Genomic DNA, 16,592 nt, shown 5'->3' with positions numbered 1-16,592 from the left:
AACACATAGAAGCAGCTTTCCGTAAAGAAGGGCATGTAACATGGAAGCTACACAGCAGGTCTATGCAAAAGGCACCAATTGTCATGATGTCCAAACCTACTAAAATGTCCTTTTGTAATGACAACATGTTGTATTTGATTCAATGCATTCATGGTCTACAGTTGTTACCTACGTCTTACTACCTTTTTGCTTCTGAGAAGAATGTAAAAAAACTACATGAAGCGGAATTCAAATATTTAAATATTAAGGCGAGAGCCCCATTCAGCAGCTTCTAACTGGGCGCTCTCCCTGAAACCCCTCCATGGGCCATCTCATTGTACAGTTTTCGTTTTGGGGAAGCAGTGGGCTTATACATTGTATGCATAATGATCACGATGGGTGCCTTCAACCATATCATTTAGCTTCTTATAAGCCAGTGCTGGACCAAAGCTGCAATGTGAACCTATCACCTCCCACTTTGAAATGTACCTTTCTTTTCGGATAAAGACTTTCCCTGCTTGTACTGGCAATCAGAAACAATATTTTTGTTTTCTTCTGCTTGAGATACTTTTCATCATAACCTTTTCCTTTATTTGAAATGTTTACACTTTTGTAGCCTATATGAAGCTGAGTGATGTCCATTTTCTAAAGTCCATTTGCTTGTGGAGCAAATCTGCGAAGCTGTAGATCTGTGTAGAAAATAGAATTTTGTATTCCAATCCAAACAATACCAAAGAGGGCAGCATTTTCTTTTCTAGCATTCGGTCTCCGTGGAGGCCTTCTCTTTTTTCTTGATTTCCTCTGTTGCACTTCCGCACGCCACCACTATGTTCATTACACTGCTGGCATGCCCGGGTCTATCCAGTTTGTCCATAAGGGACTTGGCTTTCCGTGAATGGCCTTGTAGACTCTTTGACCTCACTGACGGAAATGCACAAGTCCTATCTGTTTGTAACAATAGTACATTTTCTGCTTCTACTCTGTCTGTAAAAGGTGTGCATGGGTAAGAGGCACTCACACCTACTTCGCCAATGTCACTCTCATCTTCTGTGTCCGTTAACAATGGCTTCTCCTCTGCTTGAATTGCAGCTTCAGAAGAAAAGCTTGGAAATTCTGGGCAGTGCTCATTAGCAATTGTTTCCTGCTTGCTGTACTTCCACTGCCTAGCCCATTCTTTCATTGCTGAGGGACACATCTGATCCAGGATGGCATAATCAGTTGTCCAGTTGTCCACGCCACCAACATGTTTCCCTCCTTGGGCAAATATAAAGCTTCTGGATTTAGTCATGGTTGTTTGACATGTTGCCTCAGAGGGATAATAACGCATTGCCACAGACTTTTCTAAAGGGTAGGAGATAGTGGCTTCCAACTTTGTTCTTTCCAGAGTCAGCTGAGTGTTCTGAAAGTCTGGTTCGTCAGCTTCTCTGGTCGACTGCCCATTCATAGTGATATCTGATTGGTTTGCATTTTTGGTTGTCATCTCCTCGTTGCGTGGATCGCTGGCCCTGGGAGTGGCAATTTCCAAAGAGGAATTAGGCTTAAAAATGTGCTGGGAAATTCCTAATGTAGCTTTACTGTAATCAGTTGTAGCTACAGCGCTGGCACTTGAAGGAAACCGAAGGCTACTCTGACGTGGGACCAGCTGGTTCATCTGCTCAGAACCATCCTTCTCGGACTTCATTCCAAAAGAATAAGCTTTTCGACGTAATTCTAGTGCAGGAGACGTGGAGCCGGTGCTGTCATCACATACTACCTCATCTCCCTCTACGTGGTACTTGTAGACGCTGTAGCCTTCAGAACTGTTCACACTGCCTTGTCTTAGAAGGTATGCTGTATCGCAGTCCGATAAAGCCCTTGCTCGTGCGTGCAAAAGTTCAGATTTGTCAATGCCCACCAGCTTCTCCAGAGCATTCACCATGCGACCAGAGAGCTCCTCCAGTTGAGAGAGGCGAAGGTCTACCGTTTGGAGAGAAGCTTTCATAAAATGTTCCCTCTCGTTTACCTCTTCTAGCCTCATAGACATATTTTCCACTCTGTAAAACACAATAAATGATTAAGTTTTTTTTAGCAATTGTTCAACTCATGATAGAAGGCATGAAGACACTAAGGTAGGTGGTATTTGGATTAAAAATGGCACATACTATTTATAAAGGATACTTGCTCGAAATGTAATGCCTGAGAAAGGTCACTTCAAAGAGAAATGTTGACTGCACAGCAAAAGTAAAAATAAATATACTCACTGGTACATTAGTATATAGTTAGTTTAAGTGAAATGGCCATGTAGTGTGACCAGTTCAGGAAAGCGAGCAAAGCACAGTAATAGATCTTCCTGTGAAGGTCACCTTTAGCTTTCGTATCGGGCTGTGTGCTACATGTGTTCCAAATGCACCCTGTCCTCCTTCAAGAAGAGGGGATAGAGAGATAGACCAACAAGAGTGAGAGAGGGGACCTGGACTAATATCACCAAACAGTGATATCGGTAGCTAAGCTCATTGAAAAAGTGGTTGAGGTAGGAAGAGTCTTGTAGGAGGTGGGCCAGAAGTGGGGGATCTAGGGCAATGAAGGACAGTGGGAATTAAAAGGGGCACAGCAGTAATTTTTCATGTATTCATAATTATTACAAATGATGGATAGGATTAACTACCTATAATTTCATTATATTTTATTACAAATTGTTACATTCTTTTATTTAAAATTTAAAAAGGCTTTTAAGATATGGTAAATAAAAAAAAGATTTTTAGATTATTTAACATTAAATATTTTTAGATTTTTTTTAACATTAAATATTTTTAGATTTTTTTAACATTACAATTATGTATAGTTTCAACTGTAAATAATCTAATTTAATGTTATTTCTTGTGTAGTTTTATTTTAAGTCCCTACCTCCATTATTTTCTATAGAGGGGCTGCAGTAACTAGGAGTGGCAATGTTTGGTGCTGGACTTACTCCAGCTCTGGAGTTCATTTACAACTGTTTTGGACCTTAGTTGTCTGTAGTAACTGTAGAAGTGCAGTTTGTGAATGGCAATGGGCTTATTCTTTTGTGAGTGGGTGTATGTCTCTCTGTAAGCCCTCCCTGACCCTCCTTTAACCTGCTGCATACTCCTCTTTTACTCCTCCTCCCCTTTAGTAGTAATTATTACCTATCTATTTTCCAGCCTTTCCTCCCGTCCCTAAAACATTTACTACTAAAATATATACTTATGTGTGCAGAGACGCTGCAGTTGAGGTGGCTATCTCTGCACAGAAAAAGATAGGAAAGGGGGAGATGGCACCTCCACACATAGGCTTATAAACAGGATCTTGTAGTACATTGGTAATACTATCTTAGTACTACTTATATACTACAAAATGCAGTTTATGAATAGGCCTAGAGTGCTTTGGCTGTGGTATCTTAACTAAGGTGAAAGCTACGTGCGTGGAGGTTGGTAGGGAGTATGACCATGGGTATGGTGAGGTGGGTGTAAGACTGGGTCCCAAGTAGGAGGCTTTGGCTGAGAGACTATTCAGGTAATACAAGATGGCAAGGAGGCACAGAGCTGCAGATGAAGTAGATGTACAGGTACATCTACTCCCTAAGGACAACTTACAGAAGGGTAGCTGGATAAGGACAGGAGTAAGGAGGAGTTTGACAGGGTTACTAGGGTTTAGTAATGTTCCCCCTAGTGGTGGTAGGGGGAGGTGGAGGCAAGCCTTCTATATATAGTTGGGAAGGTAGTGATCTAGACGTTGGTGCCAGTGGGTTTGAACAAGAGTGAGCGGGAAGTAGTACTAAATCAGCATTCCTCAAGAGATATCGGTTAGATGACCAGTGGTCATTTCTGTATGAGGCTGATGGTGGTGGGTGGCCAGTCAGAAAAGGCAGACCATGGGTCCTAATACTAGTATCCTAAGGGGGCAGGCAACTAACAGTAGAGTATCCATAGTACCTAGTGCATAGATTAAGTGCTCTCATAGGGAGACTGCCTTAGTCTGAGGGTAGTTTGGAAAACCGTGCAGGAAACACGTAGTGTGGTGAGCTGAGACCTAAGGTGTTATGGAACTAATTCAGGATACTATGTTGTAGTCTTTCTGTGTGTGCCTAATCAAACAGTAGGTGCCATGATTTCCTGTCCATTATGTCCTTTACTAGGGGTATTTCCCTGGCTGGTAGCTGTGGTTTTGGAAACCTTATCCTAGAAAGCTGGTCATCTAGTTGAGACTACTGCAATTATTTGGGATGGACAGTTTGAATGATGTTGCAAGTGATGGGTTCATCAAATGTCAAAGATGGCTATCTGTGTGTATCGTTGATGTGGGTGGATGTAGATGACTAAATTATGTGTAACACATGTCTCAGATATTGTTCAGGAGCCCGGATCTCCTCTCTGGGTTCCATTTTGGCCAATAAATGGCATTTTGCTCTTACTGAAACCTGCCAAGTACTGTTCGCTTTCTGTTACTTCCTTTAATTGACATTACTTTCTATCAAACTAAGAAAGTTTCTGTGGCAGGTGACGGCCAACCATGAGACAAGGACCTAGGGGCAAATTTACTAAGAAGTAAAAAAGCAGCAAGCAATTTGCTGTGCTGTGTTGTATGATATGTTTCAAGATATGGCACTCTTGATGCATTACCTTAGAGCTATTTATCAGCACATTTTCGGTGCCTTTGCACTAGGGAAAAGCCTTGATAAATCTGGCCTAACCATAATCTAACTTCAAATAAATGTCACTTGATAGTAATCTGCTTCACATGTGACTCAAACATGTTTTACTTAATACCTTTCAGAAGTAACTCGGATCCTTTCATCGTTTGATGACTGTTGTTCATCTTCCTTCTCCTGAAAATACTCCTCCACACACTGCTCTTCAAATTCATACAGTTTCTTCAGCTCCTCATCATTTAGGAATAACTCTGTTTTGAAAGATAAAACGTGTCTAATTTAGGCTTTGGAATCCCATTACAATTTTTCTCGCCACTTACATATAGGCAGATTCGCCTTTCAGTATCTACTACCTTTGCAGATACGAGGAGGGAATGTGTAGACAAGCCTTGGCAAACCCAATAGGTTTTGCCTATGGAAGAGCTGTTGGCTTTGCCAATATGTCTTAGCCATGTTGCACACCAGCTTGGAAGCTGTTCAGCATGGCTAAAAGTAAGTGGTGTAAAGGAGAGTGGCGTGGAGTGGAGTATCATAAAGTAGAGTGTCATGGAGTAGAGTGGGGTGGGGTGTTACTGAATGGCGTAGACAGGTGTGGAGTAGTGTAGAGTAGAGGTAGAGTCGAGTGAAGTGGCATGTCATTGAGTAGCGTAGAGTGGAGTGGCGTAGTGTTGTGGAGGGAGTAGAGTGTCTTAGAGTGGAAGGGCTTAGAGTGGAGTAGAGTGTCCGAGTGGAGTAAAGTGTCATAGAATGGAGTGCCATAGAGTGTTGTGGAGTGGTGTAGAGCAGAATGGAGTGGCGTAGAGGGTGTTGCATAGAGTGTTGTAGAGTAGAGTGGTGAAGAGTGGAGTATATTGTTGTAGAGTGGAGTGGCATAGAGTACAGTAGTGTAGTAGAGTAGAATGGCATATTGTGATATCGATTGAAGTAGAGTGTCGTAGAGTGGAGTAGCGTCGTAGAGTGGAGTAAAGTGTGGGAGTGGTGTGGAGTGGCATGGAATGGAGTACTACAGTGGCATAGAGTGGAGTAGTGGGTCGTAGAGTGGAGTAAATGTTATAAAGTGGCGTAGACGGAATTGCGGAGAGTGGAATTGTGTTGTAGACTGTTATAGAGTGGAATGCCATAGAGTATCATAGAGTGAAGTAGAGTCTAATGGAGTGAGTGTCATAGAGTGTAGTGTTGAAAAGTGAAGAAGAGTGGCCTTGAGTAAAGTGGCATAAAGTACAGTGGTGCAAAGTATATTGGCATAGAGGGCAGTGGGTTACTGTGCGTTTGTTTTGAGTAAAGTAGCGTAGAGTGTATTGTTGTAGAGTGCTGTGGGGTAGAGTAGAGTGGCGTAGAGTAGGGTGGTGCAGAGTAAGGTGGTGCAAAGCAGAGTAAAGTGGAGTGGCGCAGCATACATTGCAGTAGCGTAGAGTGCAATAGCGTAGAGTGGAGTGGTGCAGGGTGGAGTCGAGTGGCAGTAGAGTGCAGTGGCATAGAGTAGCTTGTTTCAGAATATTAGAGTGAAGTGGTGCAGGATAGAGTGCAGAGGTGTAGAGTAGAGTGCAAATGAGTGCAGTGTCACAGAGTGACGTAGAGTACAGTGGCGTGGAGTGCAGTGGTGCAGAGTAGATTAGAGTGGAATAGAGTGTTGTGGCATAGAGTGCATTGAAGTAGCGATGAGTGGTGCAGAGTAGAGTGCAGTGGCATAGAGTGCAGTGGTACAGAGAAGCATAGAGCATAATTATGTAGAGTCATTGGCATAGAGTACATTGGTGTAGACTGCAGTGGCGCAGGGTAGAGTGTTGCACAGTAGAGTCCTGTAGAGAGCAGTGGCATACAGTAAAGTAGAGTAGAATAGAGTGGTGTAGAGTGCAGTGACGTAGAGCACAATTGTGTACAGTGGGAACAGTGTGCCGTGGTGTAGACTGTTGCACAGTACAATTAGTGGCGAAGAGTGCAGTAGGGCAGAGTACTTGGCTTAGAGTAAAGTGGCGTAGAGTTGATTGGGTTTGAGTAAAGTGGTGTAGAGTACATTGGGAAGAGTGCAGTGGTTTAGAATAGAATGGCATAGAGTGCAGTGGTGGAGTGTACAGTGGCACAGCATGGTGTTTGGTTGGAGTAAAATGGTGTAGAGTATATTGGGTGGAATACAGTGGTTTAGAATAGAGTGACATGGAGCACAGTGGCAAGAGTGGCACAGCATAGAGTTGAGTGGCACAGAGTGCAGTGATGTAGAGTAGACTGTTTTAAAGTAGAGTGAATTGGTGCAGAATGGAGTGCTGCAGGGTAGAGTGGCATGCTGCAGGGTACAGTGGAGTTACGGAGAGAGTGGCGCAGAGTGCAGTGGTGCAGAGTAGACTGGTGTAGAGGGCAGTGGCATACAGTGCACTGTTTTTGTGTAAAGTGTTGTTGAGTGCATTAGCATAGAGTGCAGTGGTCAGAGAAGAGTGCAGTAGAGTGTAGTGGTGTACAGTGTAATGGTGCATGGTTGAGTGGAGTGCCGCTGAGTAGAGTGCAGTGGCATGGAGTAGATTTGAGTGATATAGTGCGGATGGCATAGTGTGGAGTGGTACAGAGTAGAATACCGTGGCATAGGGTGCAGTGCAGGGTTGTAGAGTAGAATGGCAATAAGTGGAGTGGCGTAGAGGGGAGTGGCGTAGAGAGCAATGGCTTAGAGTGCAGCGGTGAATAGTGTAGTGATGAAGAGTGCAGCGGTGCATACTGCAGTAGAGTGCATTGGCATAGAGTAATACAGAGTAGTGCTTCATAGACTGAAGCAGCGTAGAGTGGAATGGTTCAGAGTACAGTGACGCAATATGGACTGGTGCAGAGTGGTGTGGTGTAGTGTGAATGGTGCATGGTAGTGTGGAGTGGTGCAGAGTAGAGTGGAGTGGGGTAAAGTGGAGTATGCATGGTGTGGTAGCGCACAGCCCTTACTGACAACACATCTTCAACTGAAATGACCATTACATTTGCACCGACATACAGTTTTACTGATACAAGTATACATCGCACAAAGTATAAATGTGTGGAAATGTCAACACGTAGTGTATTGACTTGTTTTGATGATAGTAAAATATTTGTTTCCATCACACTTCAGAATTACCCCCAGTAGCCAGCATGATTGTCACTTAAATCCTCTCACCTTGAAGTCAGAGAAAGAAAAGTGAACTTCAAGCTCCCTTGAAGATGGAGGCTGACATTTGACCTCTGTCTTTGAATGCACAGTGAATGTGACAAGATAAGAACAAGATTTAAAGCCTGTTTACAGAAAGGGAGCACTCGAAAGGGTACTGAAATAAGGTTTATGCAACAGGAGGGACACAATCAAGCTGGACTGACTAAAACAAATAAAGCCAGCAAACAGAAAGCCAGAAAATGTGAGTTACAAACCACAGAGCCAATGGTAAGCTACGGGTAGAATGCATTCCTAGGTCATCTTTCTGAATGTCCCCTGGGTGTATTTAGCAAACCAGACAGCTGCACTGTCTAGTAGGCTGCGACCTAAAAAAGCACTTCAGTCCAGGGGCGTAACAGAGGCCCAGGCAACCCCCGCGGTGCTGGGGGGCATGGTTCCTTGTTTTGGAGGGGACCCCCTTAGCCCTTAAGACATGCCATTGCATGTTCGGCAGAATGCGTGCAGTGGCATTGAAAGAGAAACATTAAAAAGCTCGGGAAAGCCACTCTGCTTTCCCAAGCAGAAAGAAACACACAGAAAAGCAACACTGTTCCTGTGACATCGCTGGCATACAAAGGCCCAGCCAAAGGTACACTATGTCCTCATGCCTGTGGCAGAGGCGTAATGTAGACTGCTGTGGCGTAGGGAGGGGGAACACTTCAGGTGGGGCCTCATTAAGCCCATGACTAATGAATATATGTGCGATCTGTGAGACACCTGGGCCCCTCCTGACATTCTGCAGGGGAGAGGGCATCATTTTGCCTTATGCCACTGCGGAAATGAATATGAATCATTCCTCCAGGCCTTTGTGATTGCAGGTGCAGACTACTGTCCAGAAGGAGCTGCATCTGGGACAGTACTTAGCTCCACCTCCTTCCTTGTGATTCTTAATGCAATGCACATGCTATTTGTGGCGATTTTCTAGGCGCAAAGTATGACATAATTAGCACCTACCTGCAGGCAAAGTTGACAAAGTGTAAGCTGTCAAAATTGCATGTGCTGTCAGGAGACTTTGTGAGATGGTGACAGACAGCGGTCCCACAGACCCACTGTATGCTGTCTCCGAGGTCACAGTCACAGAGAGCCACATCCTTGCATGGTGACCCCTGTCTCCTCTGGGGTTCAAGCTCACCATTTAGACATTCTGTGAACTGAAATACTAGGATGGAGGTCTGCTGTCTCCTCTGTGCCTCCATCTAAGCATTTGCTAGTTTTCACATAGTCACAATCTGATTCCTGCCTCCTTAGTAGGGAGTTGGGAGACATGCTTTTTTGTGAAAAATGCCCTCTGTGGTGCAAGGGGGAGGCTTCTCACTATTAATGTGCTGCAAGAAGCCAGTATTGTGCATCAGGCCCTAACACTGTTCTAAATTACCTCTCTGATGCACCATGTGATGAAGCAGCATTGTACGGAAGTTATAAGATGTATATCTGTAACTTTCTTTTCAATGATTTAAAAATGTTTAAACATGAAATGTATAAATTGCTTGCATGATATGAGCTAGGATGATGTATTATATCTGTTTCAGCTAGAGGTTGTCGTGAGTGTTGTGTTGAAAACTCTGGTTAATGTGCTGTGCCTTTTAAAGTCCCTATTTATCAGCATGTTCCTTTGACATTTTTATAGAACATTTTGTGGTTATGCGCAATTACTATGAGCCACTAAATTCTATTTTGTGTGCAAACATGTTTGAGCATAAACAAGATTACTGTCTGTCCTCAGTTTGTGGGAGTTTGAACCCACAATTTGTGACAGAAAAAAAGGAATGTAAATAGCAGGAGCAAATTGTGCCTGTGTTGCTTGGAATGTGCAGGAATGGGGAATAACGATTTGTGCTATTCTCTATTCCTGTGTAATTGGGCAGAGTTTGCACACCTACTAACTAGTGAAAGTTATGCTATTGCTTGTCTTGATCCCACAATTTGCAGCTGTAAAAGTGTGTCCCACACAAAAAGGGCCTTTGGGGCAGATTTATAATTTTTAAGCACAATGCTGCATTGCTAAGTTGTGTTGCGCATGAAAAGGAAAGGAGCACAGAGCTATTATTTATGAAAAATGACCCACTGCTGCTCTTTACATACACAATTTCATGGAAAGGCTGGAGTGCAGATGTGATATTTAAGACAATTCTCGTAAGGTGAGGTGCTCGAGAGAGCAGTTTTAACTGCTGCGAACAGAGTGATTGAGCAAGTTTCGGCTGGAACAGAGTTCCTGTTTAGTGGCCCTAGTATCTGAAACAAACGGGACCCAGATGCTTCACTGCCAGGTTTGGTCGTTGCTCGGAAGATTCTGTTTGAGAGTTGGTAGCAAGTAGGTATCAACCGACTCAGGATTACAGAGAGGTCGTTTGGGAGGAGTCATGTATGGATGTTGTTGAACTTGGCACTTTTTGCAGGGTCATGCCTGAACTTTTTGCCTTGCTCCAGTATTTTTTCTGACCTGATGTTGGCTATTTTATGACTCTGGGCACTTCACCACTTCTGATCAGTGCTAAAGTGCATATGCTATCCCTATTGTAAATTGAAGTATGGATTAGGGACTCCATGATTGGCTTATGTGGCTTGCTTGTCAGACCCTAGTACAGTGCTCTGCGTGTGCCCAGGGCTTGTGAATCAAATGCTGCTGGTGGGCTTGTAGCACTGATTGTGCCACCCACTGGAGCAGCATGTCAAGTGTGTCTCAGGCCTGCCATTGCAGGGCCTGTGTGCAGTCTGGTACTGCTGTGTTGGCTGGGCAAGTGCACCCACTTGCCAGTCCATAAACTTTCCCTTTTATACATATTAGTCACCCCTAAGGTAGGCCAGAGGGCAGGGTGCATTGTAGGTAAAAGGTAAGACATGCCCTGATGTGTGTGGCATGTCCTGATAGTGAAAATGCAGCCCTTTTCGTTTTTCACTATTGCAAGGCTACCTGTTCCCCATAGGCCAGAAAGGGCAGTTTGATTATAACATCTCATAATCCTAACTGACCCAGGGAACATGGTAGAAATTCGAGTTTAGTATGCCTGACCTCAGAATGATAAAATTCATCTTTAAATGAAGTTACTTTTAACATTCTGTGTTTGAAAATACCACTTTTATAAAGTAGGTATTTTCTTGCCTTACTATCCACGCCTGCCTCTGCTAGTTTTTGTATTTGTTGTCTGGAGTTTGAGTGACAGGGGATGGGGGATTCCTGGAGACAGGGTGAGTCAGCACAGGGCTGAATAGAGCTAGCTACATGTAGATGGGTGGGAGGAGTTGCACCTTCCCTCCACAATGCTGGATCCACCTCTTGTGATGTGTCTGATGTCCCTAGCCTATACTGTGAAAGGAAATAAGGAGTCTTGTCAACAAAGTGCTCGAGGACTGACCAGAACTGGTTTGGACTCTCTGCCTTCAGAGAACAAAGAGAAAATGAGGATAAAAGGGGGGACCAATACCCCAGAACTTTAGATCACTTTTGGGAAACAAGAAGAAACCTTTGCTGTGGAGCTATCCCTAAGCTGAGTGATGTCTGGGGGATTGGCCTGCAGTGGTAGCCCGACTTCCAAAGAAAGGAGAAAGGACTTTGTGCTACTTTCATTCAACTTTTGATGGATCTCCAAGGGCTTGAGATAGAGCTTGTCTCAGGGACAACAGTCTTCACCCACCAGCACCCCAAGAGTTATTTCGAAGTGCCTGCAGTTGTGTTGGGCTTTCTTAGGGACTGCGTGTCACAAGGAGCTGGAAGCGCGACTCACGAAAAAGAAGTGTGTCGCTGCTGCAGCCGCTGTTGTCGCATCACTGAAGAAGGGAGTCGCCACTGCCGCTTCGCCTCACAGAAGCGCCTTGCATTGCTGAAGAAGAGTGTCGCTGTCGCATCAGACACCGTCACATCATCATGAAGCCTGTCGCAGACGCAACCGTCATCATATCACTGAAGAAGGGTGTCGCCGCTGCAGATGTCGCATTGCATCACCGAAGTGTCTCACATCACCGGAGAAGAGTGACGCCGTCGCATCAGACGCCGTTGCATCACCGGAGAAACGTGTTGCAGGGCCTGTCGCGGCTCAGAAGAATCGTTGAGGCGCCACACGGCCGTCGGGCGTGCACGCATCGTGTCGCATCAAGGAGAAGACGCCATTTTTGTTTCATTGCTCCGGATCTTCATTGCTTCATGGCGCTGCTGGGCGCATGGCCAAGGAAGCGCAGTAAGAAACCAACGCATCATCTCCCCACGCCGAGAAGAACCGTTGCATCCCCTACGCATCAGTAGGGACCCGACGCATCACCGTTCTTGTGTGTAAGGAACCAACGCATCAGCTTTCCTGCAACACTTTCATTGTATAGCGTTACGCATCCAAAGGTACATTGAACTTCAAGTGTTGCATTCACCATCTAAAGAGAACTGAGCTAATTCTACCATTTTTAAAGTACAGTATTGTGGATTGTTGTCGTTTGTGGTCTTGTGTTAAGTCTATTTAAAAATACTTGTTTTTATACTACAACTTGTGTGGTGTCCATCTGTAGCGTTGTCACTGGGTTACTGTATGTGTTCACAAATGTTTTACACACTGCCTCTGAGATAAGCCTGTCTGCTCGTGCCAAGCTACCAAGGGGGTGAGCAGGGGTTATTTTAGGTGTGTACACTCTTACCCTGACTAGACACAAGAGTTCCTATTTGGTCAAAGGTACCTACCTCTGCCAACTAAAGACCCCCAAATCTGACAGATGTGAATACTATGATGGGACCCTATTTGTAGGTGAAAAATGGCCAGTGGAGGTACTGTGAGCTAGGTGAGTGTCTGGGGAGACTCAAGAGTGATCTTGTTATCTAGTGGGGGAGGACTTTTTGGGGCAGACCCAATGCAGTACTCACTGGTGAGTTCTAAAGTAGGGCATTTTGCTTAAGTTTACTTAGGAGGGAGCAAGCTGAATGTCTTGGCTTTTGGAAGGAAATGTATTTTAGAGCACGTTTTGTTCATATTCAGTATAAGAAATGTATTGGTTATGAAGGCACCCATGCTATATGTAGGTACGTCAGAGGTGTAACAATAACCCACACAGCCATGCGGGGTGGGGTTGCGCCGAGCTCCCGGAGGCCCCTTCCAGCACTGTGCATGGACGGCAGGCCCCTGCCTGAGAGGTCCCGACTGGGTCAGGAGCGTGGGGGGCCCCTCCCTGCACTTCGCAGAGGGGCCCCCTCAAGTTTCGTTACGCCACTGCTTCAGTCCCCTCATAAAACCACATGATTTTCTGAGGCGGTGCCTTGAGTAATAGCACACAGAATCCTGGCCAGTGTTTGGCCAATGCATCTGGATTTAGCCAGTGTATGTTCGGTACAGAATTGTGCTGTGGCTGCAATCTGACTGTCCCAGAATCTGCGTGGACTAGAGTGTGTTTTTTGACCATTCTGCCCCAGAATCTGCTGGAACAGTAGTTTCAGCCTTCAAAATTATGTATTAAAGGTCTGCAAAGTAAGCTGAAGCTACACTTGCATGGGCAAAAAACGATTTGTCTTGACATTCAGCATGTAAAGTGGTAAGCACTCAAAAAATGCCTTTGTGAGTTAAGGCAACCAGCTGGGTAGAGCAAATTAATGGGGCTCTCATGCAAAGGTTGTGGAGGTGCACGGACATTCCCACCACCTAGAGCATAATTATCCTTTCACAGGCATGCCTCCCTAAAAGTCTCTACAAGTTTTACAAAATGTATTTATTATTTGCTGTCTGTTTGGGGTTCTCTATTTTAATGACATTGTGGTTTTGACCTTCTGAAACGGGCACACTGTGTACTGCACACTGCAAAGGTGTAAGGTACACCCCCGAATGCACTCCAGTCGACAACGTGGGTCTGCCCATGGAGGATAATGGCCTAATTCAACTGCTGCTGGAGGTGCAGACGTGGCAATGGTTAGGCTGCACTGAGCAGTAAACATTTGCAAAGAGGAAGTAGTCCACCACAGGCCGCTTCCCTTTAACTCATAGCAGCAGACAGCATCTGTATGAGAAGGCCTAGGACCGGGATTCACTGTAAGTTGTGAAACCAAAAGCAGGAATGAAGTCTGCCGTACCTCGTAGGACTCTGCCACCGTGTACAATAACACATAGGGGGAGATTTACAAACATTTTGTGCCGTGTTTGCGTCACAGAAGAGACGCAAATAGGCGTAAAATCTTTTTTTTAAATTTACTTTCCAAAAATAATGTGAAAGTAACGCAAAGTAGCGCATAGTGCTGCTTTGCATTACTTACCACCAAGGGGACATAACAAGGGTGTAGCATGGGCATTCCCATGCAACCATCCCAGATTTCTGATGCTAAACCCTATTTAGCAAATATAGTAGACAGTGTTTTGTGTCAGAAAAAGGGCGCCCTTTTGAAGCAGGTGCAAGAAAGGAGAAATGCTTTCATTTCTCCTTTCTTTCCTGACTTCGTACGTGTGCTGCACTTTACAGCACCCCTACAAAGAGGGAAAAGGGTTAAAGTCAGTCTATGCATAGTATTTTGTACTGGAAAGGTTCCTTCCAGTACAAACCTATGCTCGACTCATGGAGACACCCTGGCACACCCTTGCACTATGGCACAAAGGTGCCTCCACGGCGCACAGCAGATGATTTCAGCACTGATGCCAGGGAGAGGGGACGAATGCCATATTTCTGTAAATATGGCGCTCTCCTCCTCTTTCCTTTTCATACAGCGCAGCACTTGCGGCTGCTGCACTGTGCTGCGTGATTAAATGGTGAATCTGCCCCACAATGTCACACCCCACCTTATGCGCACTTGTCCATCTCTCTGTTCCCAGAACCTTTGCTCAACCGCAGAGTAGTGCAGACATAAAGGGACTGGCCACAGTGAAATACTGTGCTATGATTCCATTGACATAAGATCATGCCTCTTTGTACAGCTTGCCCTATATCCAGGGCTTTAAGTGGGGGGTCTGTGGGGGGCTGAGCCCCCGCAGTTTTTTTGGGGGGGTCTCGAAAGGGGGCTCTAGGGGGCTCTATTTTTGGGCCTCAAAGGTCAAAGGTAGGGTGAGCAGACGTCCCAGTTGTTTGGTGTTACTAGTGTGGGTAACATATCTTGATAGTGAAATACTGCCAATTTCGTTTTTCACGATTGAAAGGCTATCTTGCCAATAGGATATAATGAGGAATGCTGTGTGACATGTTTACCTACAGTTGCTGTGATTGCCGAGGAAGGGACTGTCTGCTGTGTGCTGTGTCCCCCTAACTTGAAGAGGAGCTGTGCTGTGTGCTTTGCCCCTCTGAAGCCTGCCTGTCTCCAAGGGCCTAAGAAGAGCTGGGAACTCAGGGATACAAAAGTTCTCCAGCACCCACCCTTCCAGCTGCTGTGTGTGTCTCTGCGCTGTGCCTTCGTGAAGCTGCCCCCCTGTGTGTGCAGATTAACGCACCGCTGAGGAACTTTGAGGCGCCTGCTTTGCCCCCGAGCGCTGTGTGCGCATTGACTTCATCGCCGCCCCTCGAGCTGTGTTGTGTGCCCGAGGCCGGGTTCACCGCTCTGAGAAGGAGCCTTGAAAACACCCTGCCAGTATTCACCACCATCGACATTTCCAAGCTGTGCTCGGATTGGTCACAGCAACAAGGATTTCCCCCAGCAACGGGGAGGTTCGTCAGGCGGAGCTACGTTGCATCTGGAGAGGCGTGAGGCGTCCCCTAGCAACCGGGGTTCGCTCGCGCTCGTCATCGAGGAAAGGAGCTGCCTGAACCTGAGGCCGAGGCGCGTCCCACCGGCGAAAGCGGCTTCACCGGAGATCAGCGCGGACCGCAGAGCCCCCTTCACATACTAAGGTAACCGGAGTTTGCACAGGGGGGCAGATTATGATCACACACGCTACCGGCGGGCCTGCCTTCTCTTTACAGGTCGCCCTGTTGCTACTTACGGGTCAGTGGCGTAACAAAACTTGAGGGGGCCCCCCCTGCAAAGTACCTGGAGGGGGCCCCTCTGACCACACTCAGGACCTTGGGGAGCCCCGCATCGTGGGGGCTGCGGGGGGCCTTTGTTACACCACTGGGGGAGATTCATATTCAAGACTTCTGGACTTTAGTCTAAAAGCTGCCTTCGCTTTCCAGTTTATAATTTAGTTCACATCTGGTTGGCAGCCCTCGCAGTTGCTCATTGTCGCCCTCTCTATTTCTTGGGTCACCGTTAGCACCTCTCCAGCCATGGTCCTTTGTAGTGCTGCTTCTTGCCTACTTTGTTTGGTGGGTCTTACAAGTGTGTTTGCAGCAGTGCGCTGGGTCCTTCAGTCAGATTCCTGGCACGCCCCCGGGTCACTGTTGTACCACTCATTGCTGAAACCAGTATGGCTTGTTTCATAAGGAATCTATTCCTTGTTATATGCCCAGTATCATCTGTACAGCACATGTCCTCAGTCCTACAGCCAGTCAGCTTTCCTCCCCTTGTAACACCAAGACAGGGGATGCTGTCTCTTGAAAAGAGCTGTGCAAAGGACGTGGGCCCCAGTTCGCCATTGCTCTTCTGCTCCCATTCCCTGGTTTTCTAAAGACAGAGGGATTCTCTTTCTCACCTGATTTCTGGGCCTGTTGGCACTTTCCATCCTGTGCACCTGTTGACACTTTCCATCCTGTGCATTAGTGCAGAGATTGAGGGATGGCACGGGATTTCAGTGGATTCGTGAGTCCGAAACTTGACAGCAATTCATGTTAGAATTATTCCCATCACCTTGTTGGTTGTTGCGGTTGACTACCTAAATGCAGTGGCTACGCCCAGTTGTGGGTACCCCGCTCAATTGTCATAGGAACCAAGCTATACCTCTCTGATGAGACCTAGGTACGTTCTGCTGACTCCATCTCTAGTTACACATT

General features: G+C 45.9%; 1 protein-coding gene across 1 annotated transcript in view; it reads right to left on the bottom strand.

Moving 5' to 3' along the window:
- Window positions 1-733: 733 nt before the first annotated feature.
- The window catches only part of TRPM1 (transient receptor potential cation channel subfamily M member 1), a 694,024-nt gene continuing 678,165 nt past the window's right edge, over window positions 734-16,592 (bottom strand). Inside the window, exons 26-27 of the mRNA XM_078684915.1 lie at window positions 4,743-4,875; window positions 734-2,012 (exon numbers count right to left, since the gene is read on the bottom strand). Of these exons, the coding sequence (XP_078541041.1) occupies window positions 734-2,012; window positions 4,743-4,875 (1,412 nt within the window). The remainder of the gene's footprint in view (window positions 2,013-4,742; window positions 4,876-16,592) is intronic.

This window comes from Lissotriton helveticus, chromosome 3_2, assembly GCF_964261635.1.
Source record: "Lissotriton helveticus chromosome 3_2, aLisHel1.1, whole genome shotgun sequence".
In the NCBI taxonomy this organism is placed as follows: Eukaryota; Metazoa; Chordata; class Amphibia; order Caudata; family Salamandridae; genus Lissotriton; species Lissotriton helveticus.
Note: the sequence above shows the minus strand (reverse complement) of the source record. Positions and strands in the feature narration are given on the sequence as shown.